The sequence below is a fragment of the Choloepus didactylus genome, chromosome 9 (assembly GCF_015220235.1).
Source record: "Choloepus didactylus isolate mChoDid1 chromosome 9, mChoDid1.pri, whole genome shotgun sequence".
Classification (NCBI taxonomy): domain Eukaryota; kingdom Metazoa; phylum Chordata; class Mammalia; order Pilosa; family Megalonychidae; genus Choloepus; species Choloepus didactylus.
Window position 1 is genome coordinate 95,367,079 of NC_051315.1, and position 23,657 is coordinate 95,390,735.

The window sequence follows — 23,657 nt, forward strand, 5'->3', positions numbered from 1 at the left end:
GGAGATAATAACAAATGAATAAATTAACAAATAAACCATAATTATAGGTAGTGGTTGGTACATTATAAAGGAAACAGAATAATTTGGAGGAGGAACATGGAAAGGGGATACCTACTTTAGATAGGAAGATCTATTATGAAGAGGCAATGTTTGATCTAAGACCTGGTTTGGATGATGTGCCAGTTTGAATATATTGTGTCCTCCAAATGCCATTATCTTTGCTGTAATCTTGTGTGGGCAGATGTTATCAGTGTTGATTAGATTGTAATTCTTTGAGTGTTTCTTTGGAGATGCACCCCACCCAGCTGTGGGTGATGACTCTGATTGAATAATTTCCATGGAGGTGTTGCCCCGCCCATTCAGGGTGGGTCTAAGTTGAGTCACTAGAGCCATATAAATGAGCTGACAGACAGAGGGAACTCAGTGCAGCTGAGAGTGAACTTTTGAAGAGGAGCTACAGCCAAGAGGGACACTTTGAAGAATGCTCTAGAACTGAGAGAGGAGCTTCAGCTTACAGAGACATTTTGGAGACAGCCTTGGAAAGACTTTTGCTCTGGAGAGGCTAAGAGAGGACAAACGCCCCAAGAGCAACTAAGAGTGACATTTTTGAGTAGCTGAAGCCTAGAGCGGAACGTCCCGGGAGAAAGCCATTTGAAACCAGAACTTGGAGCAGACGCCGGCCACATGCCTTCCCAGCTAACAGAGGTTTTCCGGACGCCATTGGCCATCCTCCAGTGAAGGTACCCAATTGTTGATGCATTACCTTGGACACTTTATGGCCTTAAGACTGTAACTGTGTAACCAAATAAATCCCCTTTTATTAAAGCCAATCCATCTCTGGTGTTTTGCATTCTGGCAGCATTAGCAAACTAGAACAGGTGAGAATCCGTTTCCTGTTACAGGAAACTCTTGCCCAGGAAGGTGAAATTTCTAGCAATTTGTTTTTTTCCTGAAACTCCCCCAAAATTCATTTATCAGAACAATAGATTACTCAACTAACCCCTATACCCCTTCTCAGGACAAAAAATAGTACAAGGAGGCCCATGAAACAACTATTTACTGTTGGCTCTTCAAAACTCTTGCCTCCCTGTGTCTAATCCTAAACTATTATGTCCCAAACTTTGCCCAGTACCAATCAGATCCCCCGCTTTGAAACTCACTTTAAACCAGATCCCCCAAACCTCATAAATATTGCACCTTTGTTTTTTCCTCTTTGAGACACTGCTAAGACTGTCAAAGTAGTATTCTCCCTTACTGCAGTAAACAAAAAATCTCAGTTTTGCTTTGTCAACAGGTTATTTTGGAGGTATTTTTAAGGAGTCAGCATTTGACAAACTTGGAGTTCCCATCAAAATCTGATCAAGAACTCAAGACCCTCAACTTAGAAACAGCATGCTTTTCTGAGGCCCTTTGCGCTTCCTGAATAGGGTCTCTACAGTGAAGGTGGTAAGGTAAGTTCATATTGGGTTTGTGCTGATTTCTTTTCTTTTTTCTTCATCAAACACCCCCCAAGTGCTGAATTTAGTTGGTTCAATTTGAGAGCACTACCTAGGAATAAGAAATTATTTTTTTTAAAATCCATTGATTAATTTATCAGGTTTCAAAAGCTTTTATTTTTAGTGGAAATCTGCATTATTACTGACAGCACTACTATTTCTCTCTGTCATTTTTTCATTGTGCATCTAAAACAGTTAACAGGGATAAGAATGAGTGTGAGCTGTGATATTCTGAAGTTTCCTCTTCAGACTGGCATCCTTTTGTGAAATTTTGTTTCAGTTATTAATCAAAATCTCATGAGATTGATAGACTACATGGAGAGGCACGTATCTCACACCAAGAAGGTCTTCAAGGACCAGAGCAAGGCCTGCCAGATGATCATGATCATCATCTACTATATAGTCCTGGGCATTGTCATCCCCTCTACCTTGAGAGGCATCTTTACATAGAAACTGCCCCATGCATACCTCCATCCTGGATGGTTGGCCCCAGGAGATTCCCTGGCTGCTATTGCCTGGCTAGGTAGCCCTTCCCAGCCACACCTCTGGCTCAGAGCACCCTCCTTCCCCCTGATGCTGCTCTTTCCTCAGCTGTGGGGTCCTCCATCCCTACCCAGCCCTGAGCTGTGCTTTGTGCATGATCTTTATAATAATGTATGTCTGTACAGAAGGGGCAAAGGGGAGCCAGGCTGGGAAAGAGCCCTTGGAGTGGGGATGAGGTCAACAAGGAACAGAACCAGGCCCTGATCCGGGCTGCTTCGGCCTTACCAGGCAGGTCTGCCCTGGAGAGCACATGCTACCCTTCCCTTGCCTTCAGTAATTCCACTCAGGCCTGGAGACTGTCCTTTCCTGGGATCAAAGCGCTTTCTGGACCCCAGCCTTGTTTCCACCTTACCCACTGCCCTGTCCTCTGGCCTCTCCAGCTGTACTTCCCAGCTGGGCCCCCTGAGGGATGGAGTCCTGCTGGCCACATGGTATAGCCTTTCAGGTTAGGAGAGGGGTGACCCTGAAGGACAGCTGTTACTGCCAAGGAGGCTCAGGGCCCCTCTTCCCCTACCAGGCTCCTCCCCTGCCCAGGGGCACAGCCCAATAGATCTTTGGCTCCTTTGGTCTAGGTCCTGGCCTCAACCTCCCTTCCCACATTCCCAGCCCAAGGAGCAACTTTTGGGCTAGGTCTGACCCCAGGTGACCCTCTGGGTGAGGCTGGCTGGTGTATCTCCAGTCCCACCCTTCTGAGCCAGGGAGGCAGAATAGGACCCAGTCAGGCTTCTACCCTGCCTACAGCCTGCAGCCAGGCCATTCTTTGGTAGGGCTCAGTCAGGTCCTCAAGCCATTGTATGTTGCAAGTTTGGAACAGTGGTCCCTACTATCTTGTGCTCTGAGAAGTCAGATGTCACTTTAGACCTGCAGTCACATCCTGCCCTTGCTGTCCCATTGATGTGCCACATTGGTGTCAGGTGTCTTGGATGCAATATTGAGCAGCCAGCCAGGGAAAGGTTCCACCATCCTCCCCGCTATTGTGGGGCTGCTTTCTCAAGTCAGAAGTGTGCCCCACCCCAAGACCCTTCTTCCTCCTTGACAGACAGCAAGTGTACATGCAAGTGCATGCAGTAGGGAATAGGGCCATGTCTGTGTCCACCATCCCTCAGCTTTGCTCCTGCCCAGTGACCATGACCATCATCCAAGTTGCCTTTAACAGCACCCCTTCACCAAAAGCCTTGGTACAGCCAGCTGCCCATTTTGTGGAATTTTTATGTAATATAACCATTCGTATATGTAAAAAAAAAAATCTTATTAGAACTTTCCTCATTCTTTTTTATTATGTTCATGAAAGTCTGGTTCTGGTTGGTGGTAGAGAGTTCCAAGACACAGGTACACAAGATTTGACAGACTGTTGCCAGACTCATGGATTTATCTTAGTCTAGGTCTGTGCCAACTTGGGCATTTTATATATATTTATACTAGAACCAAAATGTATGTTCTTAACTTTTTAAATGATATAAGAATAATTTAGAATTATAGTGGTTACTTTGAGGAACAAAACTGTTTCCTTCGGGAGGCACCTGGGAGCAAAAAAGAAGCAAAATCCCAAACATTCAATCATCTACATTTTTGGCAAGAGGAAACATCCTAAATATATTGATGTTATGAAATTGCTTCCTTAAAAGATTCCTTATCCAAGGCAGATTAAAATGTGGAAAACTTAAAATGATCTTTTAGAGCCCTCCAAATTACTACTTGAATATAATAATGTCCTTAATCTTTCTAAATCCTCTTCCCCATCCTATTTTCTTCCATTTCCCTCTGTTCCATCTCTCCTGACTTTTTTTCCTTCCTTCTGGCTTGCCAGAAACACCTCATGAGGAGATTGTCTTATTTGTGTAAAAGAGAAAGATTACCTTGCTTAATTAAGGAGACACCCACCTCCCTCACTAACATACTTCAAATATTAATAAGTACCAGCTTTTAATTATACACATCAATTAAATTGTCAAATGCCCAAATTAATGTTTAAACCACCTGTAATGACTCTGTCTCTCCCTCCTGTGTGTGTGTGTCAAAATAGGTTTTCCTGTATTTAAACTTTCTCATCTCCCTAATTAAAGATAGATCATCATTATTTTACAGTGATAATTTTATAGTTGACCAAAGTTGGCCCCCTCTCATTTTTTCTTTCTGTTCTCCTTCCTCTATTTTTCTCTCCCTTGGGAAACTTTCTGTCATTATGTGTTCACTCTAAGAATGTCTACTGAGAAATTTCTAAAAAGGAAAGAAAAACTGTTAAACAAGTTTGTGTTTTTTAAAAATTTCTTTTAAAAAATATTTCTGGTTTTAAAACTTTAAAAAAAAGAAGAAAGGCCTTGGTTCCCAGATAAAAGGCTTTTAAACAGGATTTAAAGGATTTTTTATAATATGGTTTCTGAGTAAAATGTTTACATATAATATAGAAACTGCTCATAAAATGTTCTGAATAGATGTGAATAGATGAATCTTTTGACAAATCAGTAGTTCATAGTATTGCCTTAAAGGGTTTAAAACAATTCTCTATCTTCTTCCTGGCTTTAATATATAAAATTAATACAAATACAATGTTCTAATTTATACAGAAAGGTTGAATGTGTCATAATATAAGCTTTATTTCCTGCATTGACTTTATGGTATAAACAAGTATAATTATTTGTAAGAATTGTTTAAGATTACCAAAGTTTCTATTCCTGTTTAACTAAATAAAATAGTAATGATGATTGCCTCAAAAGGGTTTGTAATTCTATGTTATTTCTATAATACTAAAATTCTTGAAAACTTTATATTTTAACCAAAATTGTAATTTCCAGATCTGAACTAACTTATAGGTCTTAGACAAAAGTTAAACTGAATTCACTGATATACAATCTTTAATACTTGGAAAAAGTCTAAAGAAGAAAATGAGACAAAATGTTGGTCATTAAATGGTTTTATTTTACTGTCATTCTTATATACCATTTCAAGATAGACGTAGATTTATAGGATGTGAACATGGCTTTAGATTATGTTATATATATAACCTCTTTAAAATTTATAAAGATAATATGAAAGACATGCTCATGGAGAAAAATAACTAAACAGTTCCTGGTTTTCTATCTTCTAATTTTTCTCTGGGGGAGAAAGAAGTTGGTCACCTTGATTAAAGGACGCAATTATGACTATATTCAGTATAATTACAAGGAGAAATGAATATGCAGGCAAGATAATTGATTTGATTTGTTTCTTAATGAAATTGTTCCACTTTATTAAGATAATAAATTAGTAGAATACTGGAATGTCCTTCTAAAGGTAGAGCTGAAGCATTAACTCAGAGGCAGTACTCCAAACGATGGGTGCCATCCTTCCAGATGAGATATGAATTAAATGAAAGATCTGTCTGTTGTGCTGTGTTCCCAATAGGAAGGATTCATGAGTCCAGGAACCAAGGGGTGGAAGCAGGGATGGTCTCATTGACCATCATTTCCATTGACACTGGGAGATTTTGTGTTTCCCATCCCTTCAACTCTGGGCCCTGCATGGTTGGTGGTTCTATTAATCAGGGTTCTCTAAGGAAACAGAACCAAGAGGAGATATCTGTAAATATGAGATTTTATAAAAAGTGTCTCACACAACTGTGGGGATGCTCAAGTCCAAATTCCATAGGGCAGGTTGCACAAGTCCAAATTCCATAGGGCAGGCTGCGAACTAGCAACTCCGAGGAAGGTCTTCGATGTAATCCCCAGGAGAGGCTAGCTGGCTGAAGAAGAAAAGAAAGTTCTCTCTACTCCCTTAAAAGTCTTTAACTGATTGGATTAAATCCAGCTGATTAGATTCTCTCATTGCAGAAGACCCTCCCTTAGTAGATCGTAGATGTAATCAGCCACAGAAGCAGTCAATTGACTGATGATTTAATAAACCAGCCTTCTGGTTTACTACCCAGCTGTGAAATATCCTTGCAGTAATGTTTAGACCAGTGCTTTCTTGACCAGACAACTAGGTGCCATCACCTGGCCACTATCACCTCGCCAAATTGACACATGAAACCAACCATCACAGTCCACCTCTTGTCAACTTGGCAGCTATACACATCACCTTAATATGAACAAAGAACTAAAGGAACCTGATATAAAATAATTAGAATAAGCGAATTCAGAGAATCAGAAACTAGAATTTAGGGTATCAGGAGTGAGGTGGGGATAAGGAATAGGGAATTACTTCTTAAAAGTGTACAGTATCTACCTGGGCTTATAAAGTTTTGGTAATAGATGGTGGTGATGGCAGCACAACATTGTGAATGTAATTAATAGCACTGAGTCTATATTTGAATGTGGTTAAAGGGGGAAATTTTGGTTATATATATATATGTTACTTGCATAATTAAAAAAAAACACATAGAACTAGCATGGTGAACTGTGGTGTATGCATACAATGAAATATTGAGCAACTGCAAAAAGGAATGAAGCTATGAGACACACAACGGGTAAATGGATCCTGTAGACAGCATTTTGAGTGAAGTACGCCAGAAACAAAGGCAAACACTATAATGCCTCACCGATGTGGACTAACTACAATGTGTAAACTCAGAATTGAATCTTAGAGCGCAGCTTATCAGGGGAACGCTAATTGTAACGGTCCCTAGACTGTAAGCTCTTGCAACAGTCACATATACGCCTGAATTGTAATGGCTATCTCCAAGTTCTGACACACTGATCCCTTTGTGGATGACCTGATCAGTCTCTGGAACTTTGAGTATCTGTGTGACACCTGAGGCTCAGAGCTAGAGCTTGGCAGATATTAACATCAGTATTAGTGCATACAGCAACTGTCTAAAAAGCTGAAAAAGAGTCTAGACTTCATTTAGAGAGATGAATGAAGCAGATCTGGTTAAGACTAGGGCAAATCGGGCCAAAGGGTAAAGGACGATACTGACTGTATTTTAAAACTTCAACTTCCATGCGAGACCAAGGGAAGAGATGGTTATCTGGAGCAGGATCTATATTTACACTAAATTTAACTTGTACAGTCAGCTTGTTCAAACACCATGATTACATGGAACTTTGAACAGGAAGTGAGATCTTGTACGTTTGCACAGATTAGTGGGTAATAGTGACACATCCCAGAGTAATTTGGGCAGAGAATAAAAATATATATGGAGGACCCCCCTGTGGAGCTGGGGGAAAATGCGGAAATCTTGAACTTCCTCACTTGGGTTGTTGCTGATGTTCTCATATATATTGAAGACTGATGGTTTGATATGCTGAGCCCCCTATCTTGGGGCTTGCCCTCGTGAGGCTCTTTGCTGCATAGATGAGGCTAAACTGGCGTATAATTGTGCCAAAGAGTCTCCCCGAGTGCCTCTTTGTTGCTCAGATGTGGCCCTCTCTCTCTAGCTAGGCCAACTCGGTAGGTGAACTCACTGCCCTTCCCACTACATGGGACCTGACTCCCAGGGGTGTAAATCTCTCTGGCAACGCAGGATATGACTCCCAGGGATGAACCTGGACCTGGAATCGTGGAATTGAGAACTTCTTGACCAAAAGGGGGAAGCAGAATGAAACAATGGCTGAGAGATTTCAAATGGAGTCCAGGGGTCACTCTGGTGGACATTCTTATGCACTATATAGATATCCCTCTCTAAGTTTTAATGAATTGGAATAACTAGAAGTAAATCCCTGAAACTATCAAACTCCAACCCAGTGGCCTTGACTCTTGAAGATGATTGTATAACTATGTAGCTTACAAGGGGTGACAGTGTGATGGTGAAAACCTTGTGGATCACACTCCCTTTTCCCCATGTAAGGATGAGTAGAAAAATGGGGACATGGACTAAATGAAGATTGGGGTGGGATGGGGGGATGATTTGGGTGTTCTTTTTTACTTTTGTTTTTTATTCTTATTTTTATTCTTTCTGGTTTAAAGAAAATGTCCAAAAATGGATTGGGGTGGTGAAGGCACAATTACATGATGGTACTGTGAATAGTTGATTGTACACCATGGATGACTGTATGGTATGTGAATATACATCACTAAAACTGAATTTAAAAAAAACAAACAAACATAGAACTGCACAACACAGTTAACCCTATTGCAAAGGATGGAGACTAGTTAGTAGTTCATGAAATTTTCTTTCATGAATTGTAATAAATATAACACACCAATAATAAATGTAACACACAATGCAAGGTGTTAATAATAGGGTGATTTATGGGAACTCTGTATTTTCTGCATGATTTTTCTGTAAACCCACAACTCTAATTTTGAAAGGATGGTTTAAAATGATTATTAATTTCATTTAATTGTTATCTTTAGCTGTGTCTTGATTATGATAATTTCTCCTAAATCTGCGCTGCAGTTTTGTATCAAATTAATTCCTGTCCTCTTGTCTTTGTCCTTTGGCTAGAAGCATTTCCGCAGGAAGTAAACTGCAATAGAAAATGCAGCAATGGATTCTGCTAGGATAAGTAGTTTGTGAGATATGGTAAATTGCTGTGAAGTAGTAGAAAGAACAGAGAGTTAGTTCCACCACTTAGTTGAGTAAACTTGGATGAATCACTTCTTTTCTCTGGCCCTTGATTTCTTCATCTGGAATGGGAGGAAAGGGAGGTGAATAAATTGAGATCCCTTCTAGCTGTAGAATTCAATGGTTCTGTGAAATTCTTGGCTCTGTGGAGCCCATAACTTGTGGAAACTATCTACATGGGCCCCAGTGTTGATAATACTTCTCATGACATGAACGTCTGTCAATGGGGACTGGATAAGGACCAGGAATACAAAGCCATTAAATGGAACAGATTGTTTACTAAGTGGTTCTGATGCAGATTTAATAGTTAGGAAATCTTTTATTTCTTTTCTCTGTATCATTTAATTTCCTGATATATGTGTTTTACAAGTTTGTTTCTATTTGATTATAGTAATTTTCAGAAGGTGAGGGGCAAAGGCAAGGGAACTGACAATTATTGAATATCTACTACACATTATGCATAATGTTCCAGTTTGCTAAAGCTGCCATTTATGCAAAATTCCAGAAATGGATTGCTGTTATAAAGGGGATTTATTAGGTTACAAATTTACCATTCTAAGGCAATAAAAGTATGCAAACTAAGACATCAACAAGAAGGTACCTTCACTGAAGGAAGGCGATGGAGTCCCAAACACCTCTGTCAGCTGGGAAAGCACATGGCTGGTGTCTGCTGGTCCTTGGCTCCCAGATTCTGGTTTCAAAATGGCTTTGTCCAAAATGCCCGTGGGCTTCTGTCTCTCTTAGCTTCTCTCTCTCAGCTCCTGTGCATCCTTGCTTGTTCTCCCAGGGGTTTCTCTTTAAGTATCTGGGAGTCCTTTCTTAGCTTCTCCAGGGCAAACTCTGGGCTTCATCTCTTAGCATCTCCAAACTTCTTTTTGTCTGCATCTACAAGCGTCTGTGTCTGTGTCAGGCAATGAGCTCTCGTAAGGACTCCAGTAAACTGATCAAGACCCACCTTGAATGGGTGGGATCACACCTCCATGGAAACAATCTAATCAAAAGGTCTCACCCACATTTGGGTGGGTCATATCTCCATGGAAACATCCTAATCAAAAGATACCACCCATCATAAGTATGCCCCCACAAGATTACAGTAAAGAACATGGTTTTTAGTGGAGTACATAACAGTTTCAAACTGGAACACATAATTATCTCTTTTCTTACATTTTTTGTTATGCAATATACATAAAGAAAAGTGATAACTTTTAAAGTACGATTTAACAAGTAGCTATAGAGCAAATTTCAAAGAGTGTTATAGATTACAGTTCCACCATTTCAGTTATTTCCTTCTAGCTAGTCTAATACCCTAGCAACTAAAGCAAACTTTGAAAATTTAGAAAAATTACATAAAGATTCAGTATTTGTAATCCTTTGCTAAATCCTATATTGTCTGTTGCTACCCCTTCCTCTTGTTGAATCACTTTTTCAATCTTCAGAAATGTCTAGGCAGTGACAGCCCTAACTTGTTCTTATTGAAAAGGGGTGTCAACATTATGGGAAAGGGGGATGCGTCTGGTTGATGTTCTTGAAGAGGCTGTTGCCTCTGGGTTTTGAGACTCTTATCTGGCATAGGAACACTCTGGGGGATTTAAGTTTCTGAAAAATACATTTAGTGAGTGAAACTTTTATAGGGTCTCAGTTAGGGTCCAGGGTATTCTTTAGGGTTTTCGGGACTACTGTTGATTTGGGCTTGTCCTACCATGTCCATTTGGCATACATAGCTGAAGTTTGCATAAGAGTAACCTCCAGGATAGCCTCTCATCTCCATTTCAAATCTCTTAGCCACTGAAACCTTATTTTTTTAAAATTAAATTCAGTTTTATTGAAGTACATTCACACATCACACCATCATCCATGATGCATAACCAACCGCACACAGCACCACCACACAGCCATGCATCCATCACCCCAATCCATCCCCAAACACCATCCCTACACCAGAAAGAACCAGAACAAGAACAAAAAACAAAAGTAAAAACGAACACCCAAATCGTCCCCTCCCCATCCCACCCCACTCCCCATTCAGTTTTCTGTCCCCCCCTTCCACCCATCCACCCACACACTGGACAAAGGTAGCGTGATCCACAGGGTCCCCACAATCACACCGCCACCCCCTGCAAGCCACACTGCCATACTCTCCAAGAGTCCAGGCCACTGGGCTGGAGCCTGACAGCCTCGGGCACTTACCTCTAGCCACCCCAGCACACCAAAACCTAAAAATTGTTATCTATAGAGTGCATAAGAATGTCCACCAGAGTGACCTCTCAACTCCACCTAAAATCCCCCAGCCGCTGAAACTTTATTTCATCTCATTTCGCATCCTTATTTTAGTCAAGAAGATGTTCTCAGTCCCACGATGCTAGGCCCAGACCCATCACTGGGAGTCACATCCTGCACCACCAGGGAGACCTACACCCCTGGGAGTCAGGTCCCATGCAGGGGGAAGGGCAGTGAGTCCACCTGCCGAGGTGGCCCAGCTAGAGAGAGAGGGCCACACCTGAACGACAAAGAGGCACTCAGGGGGAGACTCCCAGGCACAATTATATGCAGGTTTAGCCTCTCCTTTGCAGCAATGAGCTTCACAAGGGCAAGTCCCGTGACAGAGGGCTCGGCACATCAAACTGCCAGTCTTCAATGAAACTATATATATATATTTGTGTGTGTGTGTGTGTGTGTGTGTGTGTGTGTGTGTGTATACACACATACATTTATTTATTTATTTACCTTTCTTTTCCCCCTTTTGTTCAAGAAGATATTCTCAGTCACTCAATGCCATGGCCAGGCTCATTCCTGGGATCCATGTCTCACATTAGTAGGGAGACTCACTCGCCTAGGAGTCATGTCCCACATAGCGGGAGGTTGATGAATTTATTTGCAGAGTTGGCTTACAGGGAGAAAGGCGACATTTGAGTGGCAAACGAGGTTCTCTGGAGGTGACTCCTAGGCACAGGCACTTATAGGTGGGCTTAGGCTACACTTTACAGCCATAAGTTTCACAAGAGCAAGCTCAAGATAGTGGGCTTCTTATTTATAGAGACTAGCTATAATGTGTAAACACTGAGAATTGAATCTTAGAGCACAGCTTATCAGGGGAATGTTTATTGTAATGGTCCCTAGATTGTAAGCTCTCACAGAAGTCCCATCTGTTCCTGAGTTGTAATGGTTATCTCCAAATTCTGAGATGCTGAGCTCTTTGTGTATAACCTGGTCGGCCCCTGCAAATTTGGGTATCTGTGTGACCCCTGAAACTCAACGCTAGAGCTCAGCAGCTATGAATGTCAGTATTACCTCATACAGCAACTGTTAAAAAAAGCTGAAAAAGAGTTCAGACTTCAATTAGAGGTATGAATGAAGCAGATCTGGTTAGGATGAAGGCAAATCAGGCCAAAGGGTAAAGGATGATATTGGCTGTGTTTTAAAACTTCAACTTCTGCATGAGACCAAGGGAAGAGATGTTTATTTGGTGCAGGATCTCTATTTTCTGCAGCACACTGAATAATTTAGCTTGTATGGTCAGTTTATTCAACCATGATTACATGGAACTTTGAGTAGGAAGTGAGATGTGGTAGGTTTGTGCAGGTTAGTGTGAAATCCCGATATATCCCAAAGTAATTTGGGCATAGAATAAAATTATATTTTCAGGGCCCCCCTGAGGAACTGGAGAAAAAAGGGGAAACGTTGGACTTCCCCACCTGGGTTATTACTGATACTCTCACAAACATTGAGGACTAACGATTTTGTAGGATGAACCCTTGATCTTGGGGCTTGTCCTTATGGAGCTTGTTACTGCAAAGGAGAGGCTAAACCTACTCAATTGTGCCTACGAGTCTCCCCCAGAGAACATCTTTGTTGTGTAGTTGTGGCCCTCTCTCTTTCTAAGCCCACTAGGCAAATGAACTCACTGCCCGCCCCCCCCCCACCCCGCCATGTGGATCATGACTTCCAAGGATGAGCCTGGACCTGGCTTTATGGGATTGAAAAAATCTTCTTGACCAAAAAAGGGAAGCGAAATGAAACAAAACAAAGTTTCAGTGGCTGAAAGATTTCAAATGGAGTCAAGAAGTCATTCTGGAGGGGATTCTTACATACTATATAGATATCCCTTTTTAGTTTTCAGTGTACTGGAATAGCTAGAAGTAAGTATCTGAAACTATCAAACTCCATCCCAGTAGCCTTGACTCTTGAAGACAATTGTATAACAATGTAGATTACAAGCGGTGACAGTGTGATTGTGAAAACCTTGTGGCTCACTCTCCCTTTGTCCAGTTTATGGACAGATGAGTAGAAAAATGGGGACAAAAATTAAATGAAAAATAGGGTGGGATGGGGGTGAAATGCTTTGGATCTTCTTTTTTACTTCTATTTTTATAATTTTCATTTATTTATGTTTTTTGGAGTAAGGAAAATGCTCAGAATTTGATTGTTGTGATGAATGCACAATTATATTATGGTACTTGAACAGTTGGTTGTACACTGTGGATGATTATATGGTATGTGACTATATCTCAATAAAACTGAATTTAAATAAAAGATCAAGGGCTTGACTTATTAAGTGTGGGGTTCCTAATTTCACTTAGCATATATTCTGTCCAAGACAAATAATAAGTGTCTCACATTATCTTCACTTAGTTGTACAATCACCACTCAATTTTAAACAATTATGACCCAAAACACCTCAAGCTCTTATCAGCCCCTAATTATATACCCCTAGAATTTGTGTGGTATTAGTAAGGTATTCCTGTTAAATATGCTCCCTAGTGTGCAATAGGTAGGTTTTCCCATATACCACACTGTTGTAAACTATGTACCAGTGTCATACCTTAGAAATATATCATGCAAGAATTTATATTTGTAGTGCTAATCTGTTGGATACATGCCCTTAAACAACCACTTTCAATCATGTTTGCCTTCAGTACAGCACTGGTACTTATCCCATTAACAAACAATCACCCCAGTAAATTCCCATACCTTTAAGTTCACACTATTTGACATGTCTACACATATTACATTATCTTTCTCCCTGCACTAGCTTCTGTCTATCTCTGGGTCTCCTATGTTCTAAATTATAAGACACTATTTTACATTGTTCAAGGAGTTCACATTAGTGGTAACATATATGTTGTTACCTTTGAGTCCGAGTTATTTCACTCAGCATTATGTCTTCAAGTTCATCTATGTTGTCATATGTTTTAATTTCTTAGGGATCCATAATGATGACCTTCCTGTCATTTCTGATTTTGTTTATTTGGGTCTTCTCTCTTTTTGAGTTTGTCAGTCTATCTAAGGGTTTGTCAATCTTGTTGATCTTCTCAAAGAACCAATTTTTGGTTTTATTTATTCTCTTCATTGTTTTATTGTTCTCCAGATCTTTAATTTCTGCTTTAATCTTTGTTATTTCTTTTTTTCTACTTGTTTTAGGGTTAGTTTGCTGATCATCCTCTAGCCTCTTCAGTTGTTCAGTTAGGTCTTTGGTTTTAGCTCTTTCTTCCTTTTTGAGGTATGCTTTTAGAGCTATAAATTTCCCTCTCAGCACCATTTTTACTGCTTCCCATAAGTTTTGATATGTTGTGTTCTCATTTTCATTCATCTCTAGATATTTACCAATTTCTTTTGTGATTTCTTATTTGACCCGCTGGTTGTTTAGGAGTGTGTTGTTTAACCTCCATATATTTGTGAAAGATCTGGTTCTTTGGTGGTTATTGATTTCCAGTTGCATTTCATTATGGTCAGAAAAAGTGCTTTGAATAATTCAATCTTTTTGAAATTTATTAAGACTTGTTTTTCCCCAGCATATCCTGGAAAACATTCCATGAGTGTTAAAGAAGAATGCATATCCTGTTAATTTGGAATGTAATGATCTATATATGTCTGTTAGGTCCAATTCATTTATCACATTGTTTAGGTTTGCAATTTCCCTATTGGTCCTCTGTCTACTTGTTCTATCTATAGAAGAGGGTGGTTGCATTGAAGTTTCCCACTCTTATTGTAGAAATGTCTGTTGCTCGCTTCAGTTTAACCAGTGTTTGTCTCATGTACTTCAGAGCTCCTTCATTGGGTGCATAAACATTTGTGATTGTTATTTCTTCTTGGTGAACTGTCCCTTTTATTAATACATAGTATCCTTTATCTCTTATGACATCTTTGCATTTAAAGCCTATTTTGTCTGTTACTAGTATAACTACCCCTGCTTTCTTTTGGTTGCAGCTTGTGTGGACTATTTTTTTTTTCCATCCTTTCACTGTCAATCTGTTTGTGTCACTGAGTCTAGGATGAGTCTCTTGTAAACAGCATATCAGTGGGTCATACTCTTTAATCCATTCTGCCAGTCTAAATCTTTTAATTGGGGGTCTAATGCATTCATGTTTAAAGTTATTACTGTGAAAGGAGTTCTTGAACTAGCCATCTTATCCTTTGGTTTTTGGTTGTGAGAGCTATTTTTTCTACTCTCTTTTTTTTTCCTTTAAGTTACCCTTACTATTACTCTTCAGTTCTGTGCCCTTCTCCAGACCTCCCTCTCCTTTCTTTTTTTCTCATCCAGTAGAGCTCCCTTTAATATTTCTTGCAGAGCAGATCTCTTGTTAACAAATTATCTCAGCATTTGTTTGTGAAAATTTTAATCTCTTCCTCAGTTTTAAAGGAGAGCTTTGTGGGATAAAGAATTCTTGGCTGGCAATTTTTCTGTTTCAGAATCTTAAATATGTTGCACCACTGCTCTCTCACCTCAATGGTGCCTGTTTGTATCAGTACTTAGTCTTACGTTGTTTCCATTGTATGTGGTGAATCACTTCTCTCTTGCTGCTTTCTCTTCTTCTCGTCAGCATTTGACAATCTCATTAGTATATGTCTCACAGTGGGTGTGTTTAGATTTATTCTTTTTGTTGTTTGTTGGGCACCTTTGATTTGCATATTTATGTTGTTTAGAAGAGTTGGGAAGTTTTTCCCAACTGTGTCCTCAAATACTCTTCCTAGGTCTTTTCTCTTCTCCTTCTGAGACACCAGTGTTTCTTATATTTGTGTGCTTCATGTTGTACTTCATTTCCCTGAGATCCGTTACAAATTTTTTTTATTGTTTTCACCATTTGTTCTTTTGTGCATTTCCATTTAATTGTGATGTCCTCTTAATTCACTTAGTCTTTCTTCTGCCTCTGCACATCTACTGTGTGTCTTTAGTATATTTTAAGTTTGAGCCACAGTACCTTTTATTTCCATAAGATCTGCTGTTTTTTTATTTACTCTTTCAAATTCTTTATGTTATTCTAAAGTCTTCTTGATGTCCTTTATGTCTTTAGCCAACCCATTGAAGTTGTTTTGGAGATTTGTATAAACTTCTTTGATTAATTGCTCCAGATTCTGTGTATCCTTTGGCGTCTTAATTTGGTCATTTGGCTTGTCCATATATTTTTGGGTCTTCATAGGCTTTGGGATTTTCTGTTGGCTTCAAGGCATTTGTTCATCTGGATAAGGTTATTTTGGGATATGCAGGATTATTTGAACATTTATCTATAATTTGTCAGCTATAGCTTGCTGGAGTGCACTTTCCCTGTCTTCCCAGCAGATGGTGCCCTTGAGCCACCTCTTACCCTCAAGCCAGCTTTCCCCCAACTTTGCCTTTGTGCTGCATGAGGTCCAAAACCTGGTGGAAATCCAATCAGTGCACCACTTCTCTGTGTGCACTGGGAACTGACAGCCCTGTGGGTAAGGGGTGGGCCCTTTGCAGTTTGGTGGGAAGTCTGCTCAAGGGCATGGTTCGTTTGGCAGTTCCCAGGCCTCCCAGTGGACCACTCTTGGGCTGTGGGGCTGTGCCTCTCACTCTCCAGCTCAGATGCATCACAGTGCCTGCCTGCTGTGCACCCGCAAGCCTCTCAGTTTGGGGAGGGGCTCCTGGCACTTCCATGCACTGCCTTTGCCTCTCCCCACCTCTCGCCTGTACACAACACAAACTTCCTTGGAGGAATGGTAAATGCGGTCACCACAAGTCCACTGAATCTCAAAATCCCTCATGGGAGCTCCTGGCCATGGGCTGTGAAGCGTTATCTCTCCAGCCAACTGCTCAGATGGGTGCATGGGGAGTGGATAGCCAGTTCCTCACCTGCTTGGTGACTGGCTCCAGTCACCAGCCCCTGGTGGCATCCCAATTGAATAAACTCACCTCATCCTTTCAGATGCAATTTCTCTATGTTTTCATCCACTATGTGTTGTAGAGGTCCTTCTCCAGATGGTTGTACCCTGGAGCAACTGTTCTGGGCACTTTCTGCTCTTTCCCTAGTTTTTGTTTTGTTTTTTGTTTTTTTGTTTTCCTGTAGGAGAAGTTTTTGCTCCCTTAACTATCCTTTGTTCTTTCCAGCAATGCTTTGTGCAGCAATTATTGTACCCCACTTTTTTTTTGTAACATAATATGGGGCTTTTGTGTAGCACTTTTTTTTAATAGTAATTTTTTTACTTATGGTTTCAAAATCTAGAAAACTTCCTCCTAGGGTTTGTATCTTCTGGCTGGCTGGAAATTCTTGGTGCTTTGCTTTTCTGTCATAAGGCAATGCACATAGTGGCACCTTTTCCTTTCCCTTCCAGGTTCCACTGATTTCTGGCTTCTGGATGCTCCCCATGACTTTTCTGTCTTTTTATTTTCCTGGTCTATTAGTCAGTGTTCTCTAGGGAAACAGAACCAACAGGAGATATCTGTAAATAGTATGAGATTTGTAAAAGTGTTTCATGCAATTGTGGGATGCATGAGTCCAAATTCTGTAGGGCAGGCTGCAAGCTTGCAACTCCAATGAAGGTTTTTCATGAATTCTCCAGAAGAAGCTAGTGGCTGAAGTAGAGATGAAAGTTCTCTCTTCTGATTGTTGAAGTCATCACTTCTACTTTTTTTTTTTATTAAGATTGTTCACATACCATACAACTATCCAAAGATCCAAAGTGTACAATCAGTTGCCCATGTTACCATCATACAGCTGTGCATCCATCACAATTATTTTTTTTTCAAATTTTAGAACATTTTCATTACTCCAGAAAAGAAATAAAGACAAAAAAGGAAACTCAAATCCTCTCACACCCCTAACCATCCCCCTCCGTTATTGATTCATAGTTTTGATACAGTACATTTGTTACTGTTGATGAAAGAATGTTAAAATACTACTAACTGTAGTATATAGTTTGCAATAGGTATATATTTTTTCCTATATGCCCCTTTATTATTAACTTCTAGTTATGGTGTCATACATTTGTTCTAGTTCATGATAGAGATTTTTAATATTTGTACAGTGAATCACAGACACTGTCTACCACAAGATTCACTGTTTTATACATTCCCTTCTTTTAGTTGTTTTTTTGAACTTTTGATTTCTGCCCTATACATGCCCAGTGCTCCCTTTACAGCCTCTATCTCTTTTGCAATACCTTCTCTAAACTTTTTGAATTGATTTAGCATTAGTTGTTTTAAATTCCTGTATCTCAGTTGAAGTGTACGTTTGTTCCTTTGACTGGGCCATAACTTTGTTTTTTTTAGTGTAGGTTGTAATTTTCTGTTGTCTAGGCATGGTGTTCTTGGTTATCCAAATCAGGTTTTCCCAGACCAGAACAGGCTCAGGTCCCAGAGGGAAGAAATATTCAGTATCTGGTTTCCCTGAGGGTGTCTTAGAAAATTGCTCCACCCTTTGATGCCTCAGGTCACTGTGCTTTTCTGCCCAGCAGGTGATGCCTGTTAGCCTGTAATTCTTGACTGGTGTGAGGCGGTATGGCCATGTTCCCCCAGGCTCTGGGGTCTGGTTCTGAATGGAAAGGGCCCCACCCCTTTCCTCCTAGAGAAGACAGACCCCCCAGGTGGAGGTCATTAGCATTTCAGTGGTCTCACTCTCTGCTTGTGGTGTCTCCACCCTTCCCCGAGTCACAGCCCTGGAAACTGAAAATGACTGGGGCTTTCTCCACTGAGCCGAAAAAGAAACAGATAGTCCCCTTCAGACCCAGTCCAAGGCGACCCTCTGGCTCTCCCAGGTCAGTCGTCACCCACAGCCTGTGTCTATTTTTTGGGGATGCATACCTGTAGTGAGCAGTTCACGCTCGCTACTTAAAACCCCAGTTGGAGCTCAGCTGAGCTGTATTCGCTTGCTGGGAGAGAGCTTCTCTGTGGCACCACGAGGCTTTGCAGCTCGGGCTATGGGGGAGGGGGTCTCACGACTTGGTTCCGCAGGTTTTACTTACAGATTTTATGCTGTGTTCTCGGGCATTCCTCCCAATTCAGGTTGGTGTATGATGAGTGGATGGTCTCGTTTGTCCCCCCGCAGTTATTCTGGATTATTTACTAGTTGTTTCTGGTTTTTTGTAGTTGTTCCAGGGGGACTACTTAGCTTCCACTCTTCTCTATGCTGCCATCTTGCCCGAGTCTCATTCCCTTCTTTTAACCTCCAACTTTCCTTCTGGTGACATACATAACTCTGAGCTTACCCTTTCCACCACCTTCACACACCATTCAGCACTGTTAGTTATTCTCACAATGTGCTACCATCACCTCTGTCCATTTCCAAACATTTAAGTTCACCCTAGTTGAACATTCTGCTCATAATAAGCAACTGCTCCCCAATCTTTAGCCCCATTCTGTATCCTGGTAACTTATATTTCATGTCTATGAGTTTGCATATTATAATTAGTTCATATCAGTGACTAATATATTTGTCTTTATGTGCCTACCTTATTTCACTCAATATAGTGCCATCAAGATTTCTTCATCAACCCATTTTTTGAAAGATGGTTTTGTTCATACACCATACATTCTGTCCTAAGTAAACAATCATTGGTTCCCTGTATAGTCACGTATTTATGTATTCAGCACCATTCTTACCTATATAAGGACATCTCCATTTTTTCCACAAAGAAGGAGGAAAAGTCAAAGAAGGTAGAGGGACAAAAGAAAAAGAAAAAAGAGAGAGAGAAAAAAACATGACAGATAGCAACAAAAGGAAAGATAGCATTAACCTAAAGTAGAATAAAAAGTCAGACAATGTCACCAATGCCAGGAGTCCCATACCCTTCCCTTAGGTTCCCCCACATATGCATTTAGCTTTGGTATATTGCCTTTGTTATATTAAAGGAAGCATAATACAATGTTTCTGTTAATTATAGTCTCTAGTTTGCATTGACTGTATTTTCCCCCCAATCCCACCATATTTTTAACACCTTGCAATGTTGACATTCATTTGTTCTACCTCATGTAAAAACATATTTGTACCTTTTATCACAATTGCTGAGCATCCTAGGTTTCACTGAGTTATACAGTCCCAGTCTTTATCTTTCTTCTTTCCTTCTGATGTCCCACATGCTCCTAACCTTCCTCTTTCAACCGTGCTCACAGTCATCTTTGTTCAGTGTACTTACATTGCTGTGCTACTATCTCCCAGAATTGTTTTCCAAACCTCTCACTCCTGTCTTTTCCTTTCTGTTTGCAGTGCTTCCTTTAGTGTTTCCTGTAGAGCAGGTATCTTGTTCACAAACTCGGTCATTGTCTGTTCTTCAGAGAATATTTTAAGCTCTCCTTCATATTTGAAGGACTGTTTTGCTGGATATAGGATTCTTGGTTGGTGGTTTTTCTCTTTCAGTATCTTAAATATATCACCCACTTCCTTCTTGCCTTCATGGTTTCTATTGAGAAATCCACACATAGTCTTATCAAGCTTCCTTTGTATGTGATGGGTTGCTTTTCTCTTGCTGCTTTCAGGATTCTCTCTTTGTCTTTGATGGTTGACAATCTGATTATTAAGTGTCTTGGCGTAGGCCTATTCAGAGCTATTCTGTTTGGAGTATGCTATGCTTCTTGGATCCATAATTTCATGTCTTCCGTAAGAGATGGGAAATTTTAATTGATTATTTCCTCTATTATTGCTTTTGCCCCTTTTTCCTTCTCTTCTCCTTCTGGGACACTTATGACCCATATGTTCCTGCCTTTCATTTTGTCCTTAAGTTCCTGGAGACGTTGCTCATATTTTTCCATTCTTTTCTCTTTCTGTTCTTTTGTGTGTAGGCTTTCAGGTGTCTTGTTCTCCAGTTCCTGAGTGTTTTCTTCTGCCTCTTGGGATCTGCTGTTGTATGTTTCCCTTGTGTCTTTCATCTCTTGTGTTGTGCCTTTCATTTCCATAGATTCTGCCAGTTGTTTTTTTGAACTTTCAATTTCTACCTTATGTACCCCCAGTGTTTTCATTATACAGTTCATCTCTTTTGTCATATCTTCCCTAAACTTTTTGAATTGATTTAGTATGAGTTGTTTAAATTTCTGTGTCTCAGTTGAAGTGTAAGTTTGTTCCTTTGACTGGGCCATAACTTCATTTTTCTTAGTGTAGGCTGTAGTTTTCTGTTGTCTAGGCATCTGGTTTCCTTGGTTACCCCAATCAGGTTTTCCCAGACCACAGTGGGCTCAGGTCTTGGAAGGAGAGAATAGTATCTGGTTTCCCTGAGTGTGTCTTAGAAGATTGGTACACCCTGTGAGGCCTCAGGTCACTGTGCTTTTCTGCCCAGCAGGTGGCTCCTGTCAGCCTGTAGCTCCAAGTTGGTATAAGGAGGTGTGGCTTATGGCTGTTTTCTCCCAGGCTCTGGGGTCTGGTTCTGAATATAAGGTGGGTAGTAGAGCTTGGCACCACCTTCTTCCTCTTAGGGAAGACACACCTCCTAGGGAGAGGTCATTTACAGTTGAACAGTCTCTCTGCCTGTGCTGTCTCTACCCTTGTCTTGGTCAGAGCACTGGGAATTGAAAATTGCTGAGGCTTTCTCCACTGAGCCAAAAAAGGAACAGAAAGCCCCCTTCAGGGCCAGTCTGCAGCCACCCTCCAGCTCTACAAGGTCAGTCATCACCAAAAGCCTCTTGTTGTTTGCTTGTTGGGGATTCGTATCTTGTATTGAGTAGTCCATGTTTGCTAATTAAAACACCAGTTGGAGTTCAGCTGAGCTATATTCACTTGCTCAGAGAGTGCTGCTCTCTAGCACTGCAAGGCTTTGCAGTTCAGGCCATGGGGGGAGGGGTCTCCTGGCTTGGATCCACAGTTGTTGCTTACAGATTTTATGCTGCAATCTCGGGCATTCCTCCCAAGAGAAATGATGAGTGGACAGTCACATTTGTCCCCCTTCAGTTATTCCAGATTATTTACTAGTTGTTCCTGGTTGTTTATTATTTGTTCCAGGAGGACAGATGCTTCCTTTCCTTTCTATGCTGCCATCTTCTTCCATCTCCATCATTTCTCCTTTTAAAGCCTTCAGCTGGTTAGATTAAGCACACTCACTGTGGAAGACACTCCCCTTAGTTGATTATAGATGTAATCAGCCATAAATGCAATCAACTTGTTGATGATTTAAGTCCACAAAATATCCCTGTAGTAGCAGTTAGACCAGTGCTTGCTTGATGATACAACTGGGCAACATTACCTGGCCAAGTTGACACAAGAACCTAACCATCACCCCTGGTAATGTTTTCAAAACAGTTTTATTCACACACCATACTGTCCATCCAAAGTGTATAATCAGTGGCTCTTGATAAAATTATAGAGTTGTGCATTCATCACAACAATCAATTTGAGAATGTTCTCATTGCTCCAAAAAGAAAAATCCTATACCCTTCTGTGCTGGTTTGGATATATTATGTCCCCTCAGAAAAGCCATATTTTTAATGCAATCTTGGGGTGGACTGATTAGTCTGTTGATTGGGACAGAACCTCTGATTAAATTATTTCCTTGGCTGTGTGGACCCTGCCCCTTCAGGGTGGGTTTTGTTTAGTTCACTGGAGTATTTATGAGAAAAACTAAGAGCCTACACAGACCCAGATGCTTGCTGATGCTCGGAGACACTTGGAGATGCAGACAGAAGGACATTTGGAAATGCTAAATCTAAAAGATGAAGCCTATAGTTTGCCCCAGAGAAGCTATAAGAGGACTCCCAGACGCTTAGAGAAAAATTTCCTGGGAGAAAGAAGCAAGGATGCAAAGGAGCTGAGAGGAGCTAAGACTGATGCCCAGAAACATTTTGGAGAAAGCCATTTTAAAACACAACCCAGGAGCAAAGGATTAGCAGACACCAGCCATGTGCCTTCCTAGCTGACAGACGTGTTCCAGACACCATTGACTTTTCTTCAGTGAAGGTGTCCTCTTGTTGATGCCTTAGCTTGGACACTTTTATGGCCATAGGACTGTAAATTTTTAACCAAATAAACCCCCTTAATAGAAGCTGACCCATTTCTGGTATTTTGCATAATGGCAGCATTAGCAAACCAGAACACCTTCATACCCCCTATTATTGACACTTAGCATTGGTATAGTACCTTTGTTACAATTGATGACAGAATATTACAATATTACTGTGAACTATGATCCATAATTTACATTAGTTGTGTTTTTTCCCATACACCACCCTATTAATGTCACCTTGTAATCATGACGTATATTTGTTCCAGTTCATGGAAGAACATTCTTATATTTGTACTATTAACCATGGTCATCAGCCACAACAGGGTTCACTATGTTATACAATCCTCTGTTCTATCCTCTAGCTTTCCTTCTAGTGACATACTAAATTTCCTCATCACACCCATAATTCATTGCTGTTAATTACACTCATAATAATATGCTACCATCAACTCTCTTCATTTCCAAACATTTACAATCAACCTTATTAAAAATTCTGCCCAAATTAAGCATCAGCTCCCCATTTCTCCACCCTCATTCTATCTCTGGTAACCTATACTCTGTGAGTTTGCTTGTTATAAATACTTCATATTTATCCTCCTTGTTTTGACTTATTTCACTCAACATAATGTCCTCAAGGTTCATCCATGTTGTCACATGCGTCAGAACTTCATTCCTTCTGACAGATGAATACTGTTCTATCATATGTATACACCACATTTTTTATCCATTCATGGGTTGATGAATCCTTAGGTTATTTCCTCTTTTGGCAATTGTGAATAATGCCACTATGAACATCATTGTGCAACTGTCTGTTTGCATCGCTGTTTTCTGTTCTTTTGAGTTTATACCTAGTAGCAGGATTGCCGGATCATATGGCAATTCTATATTTAGCTTCCAGAGGAACTGCCAAACTGTCTTCCACAGTAGCTGCACCATTCTATATTCCCACCAGCAGTGAATAGGTTTTCCTGTTTCTCCAT

General features: G+C 40.5%; 1 protein-coding gene across 10 annotated transcripts in view; it reads left to right on the forward strand.

Moving 5' to 3' along the window:
* The window catches only part of CARF (calcium responsive transcription factor), a 150,864-nt gene that overhangs the window by 107,404 nt on the left and 19,803 nt on the right, over positions 1 to 23,657 (forward strand). For 6 of the 10 annotated variants that reach the window (XM_037849081.1, XM_037849079.1, XM_037849080.1 and 3 more), the window contains one exon: positions 1,295 to 1,451. In XM_037849081.1, the coding sequence (XP_037705009.1) occupies positions 1,295 to 1,423 (129 nt within the window). In that variant the 3' untranslated portion in view covers positions 1,424 to 1,451. Of the gene's footprint in view, positions 1 to 1,294; positions 1,452 to 1,776; positions 4,385 to 23,657 lie in introns of those variants that run through there. The other 4 variants (XM_037849078.1, XR_005218745.1, XR_005218748.1 and 1 more) reach the window with 4 other exon arrangements.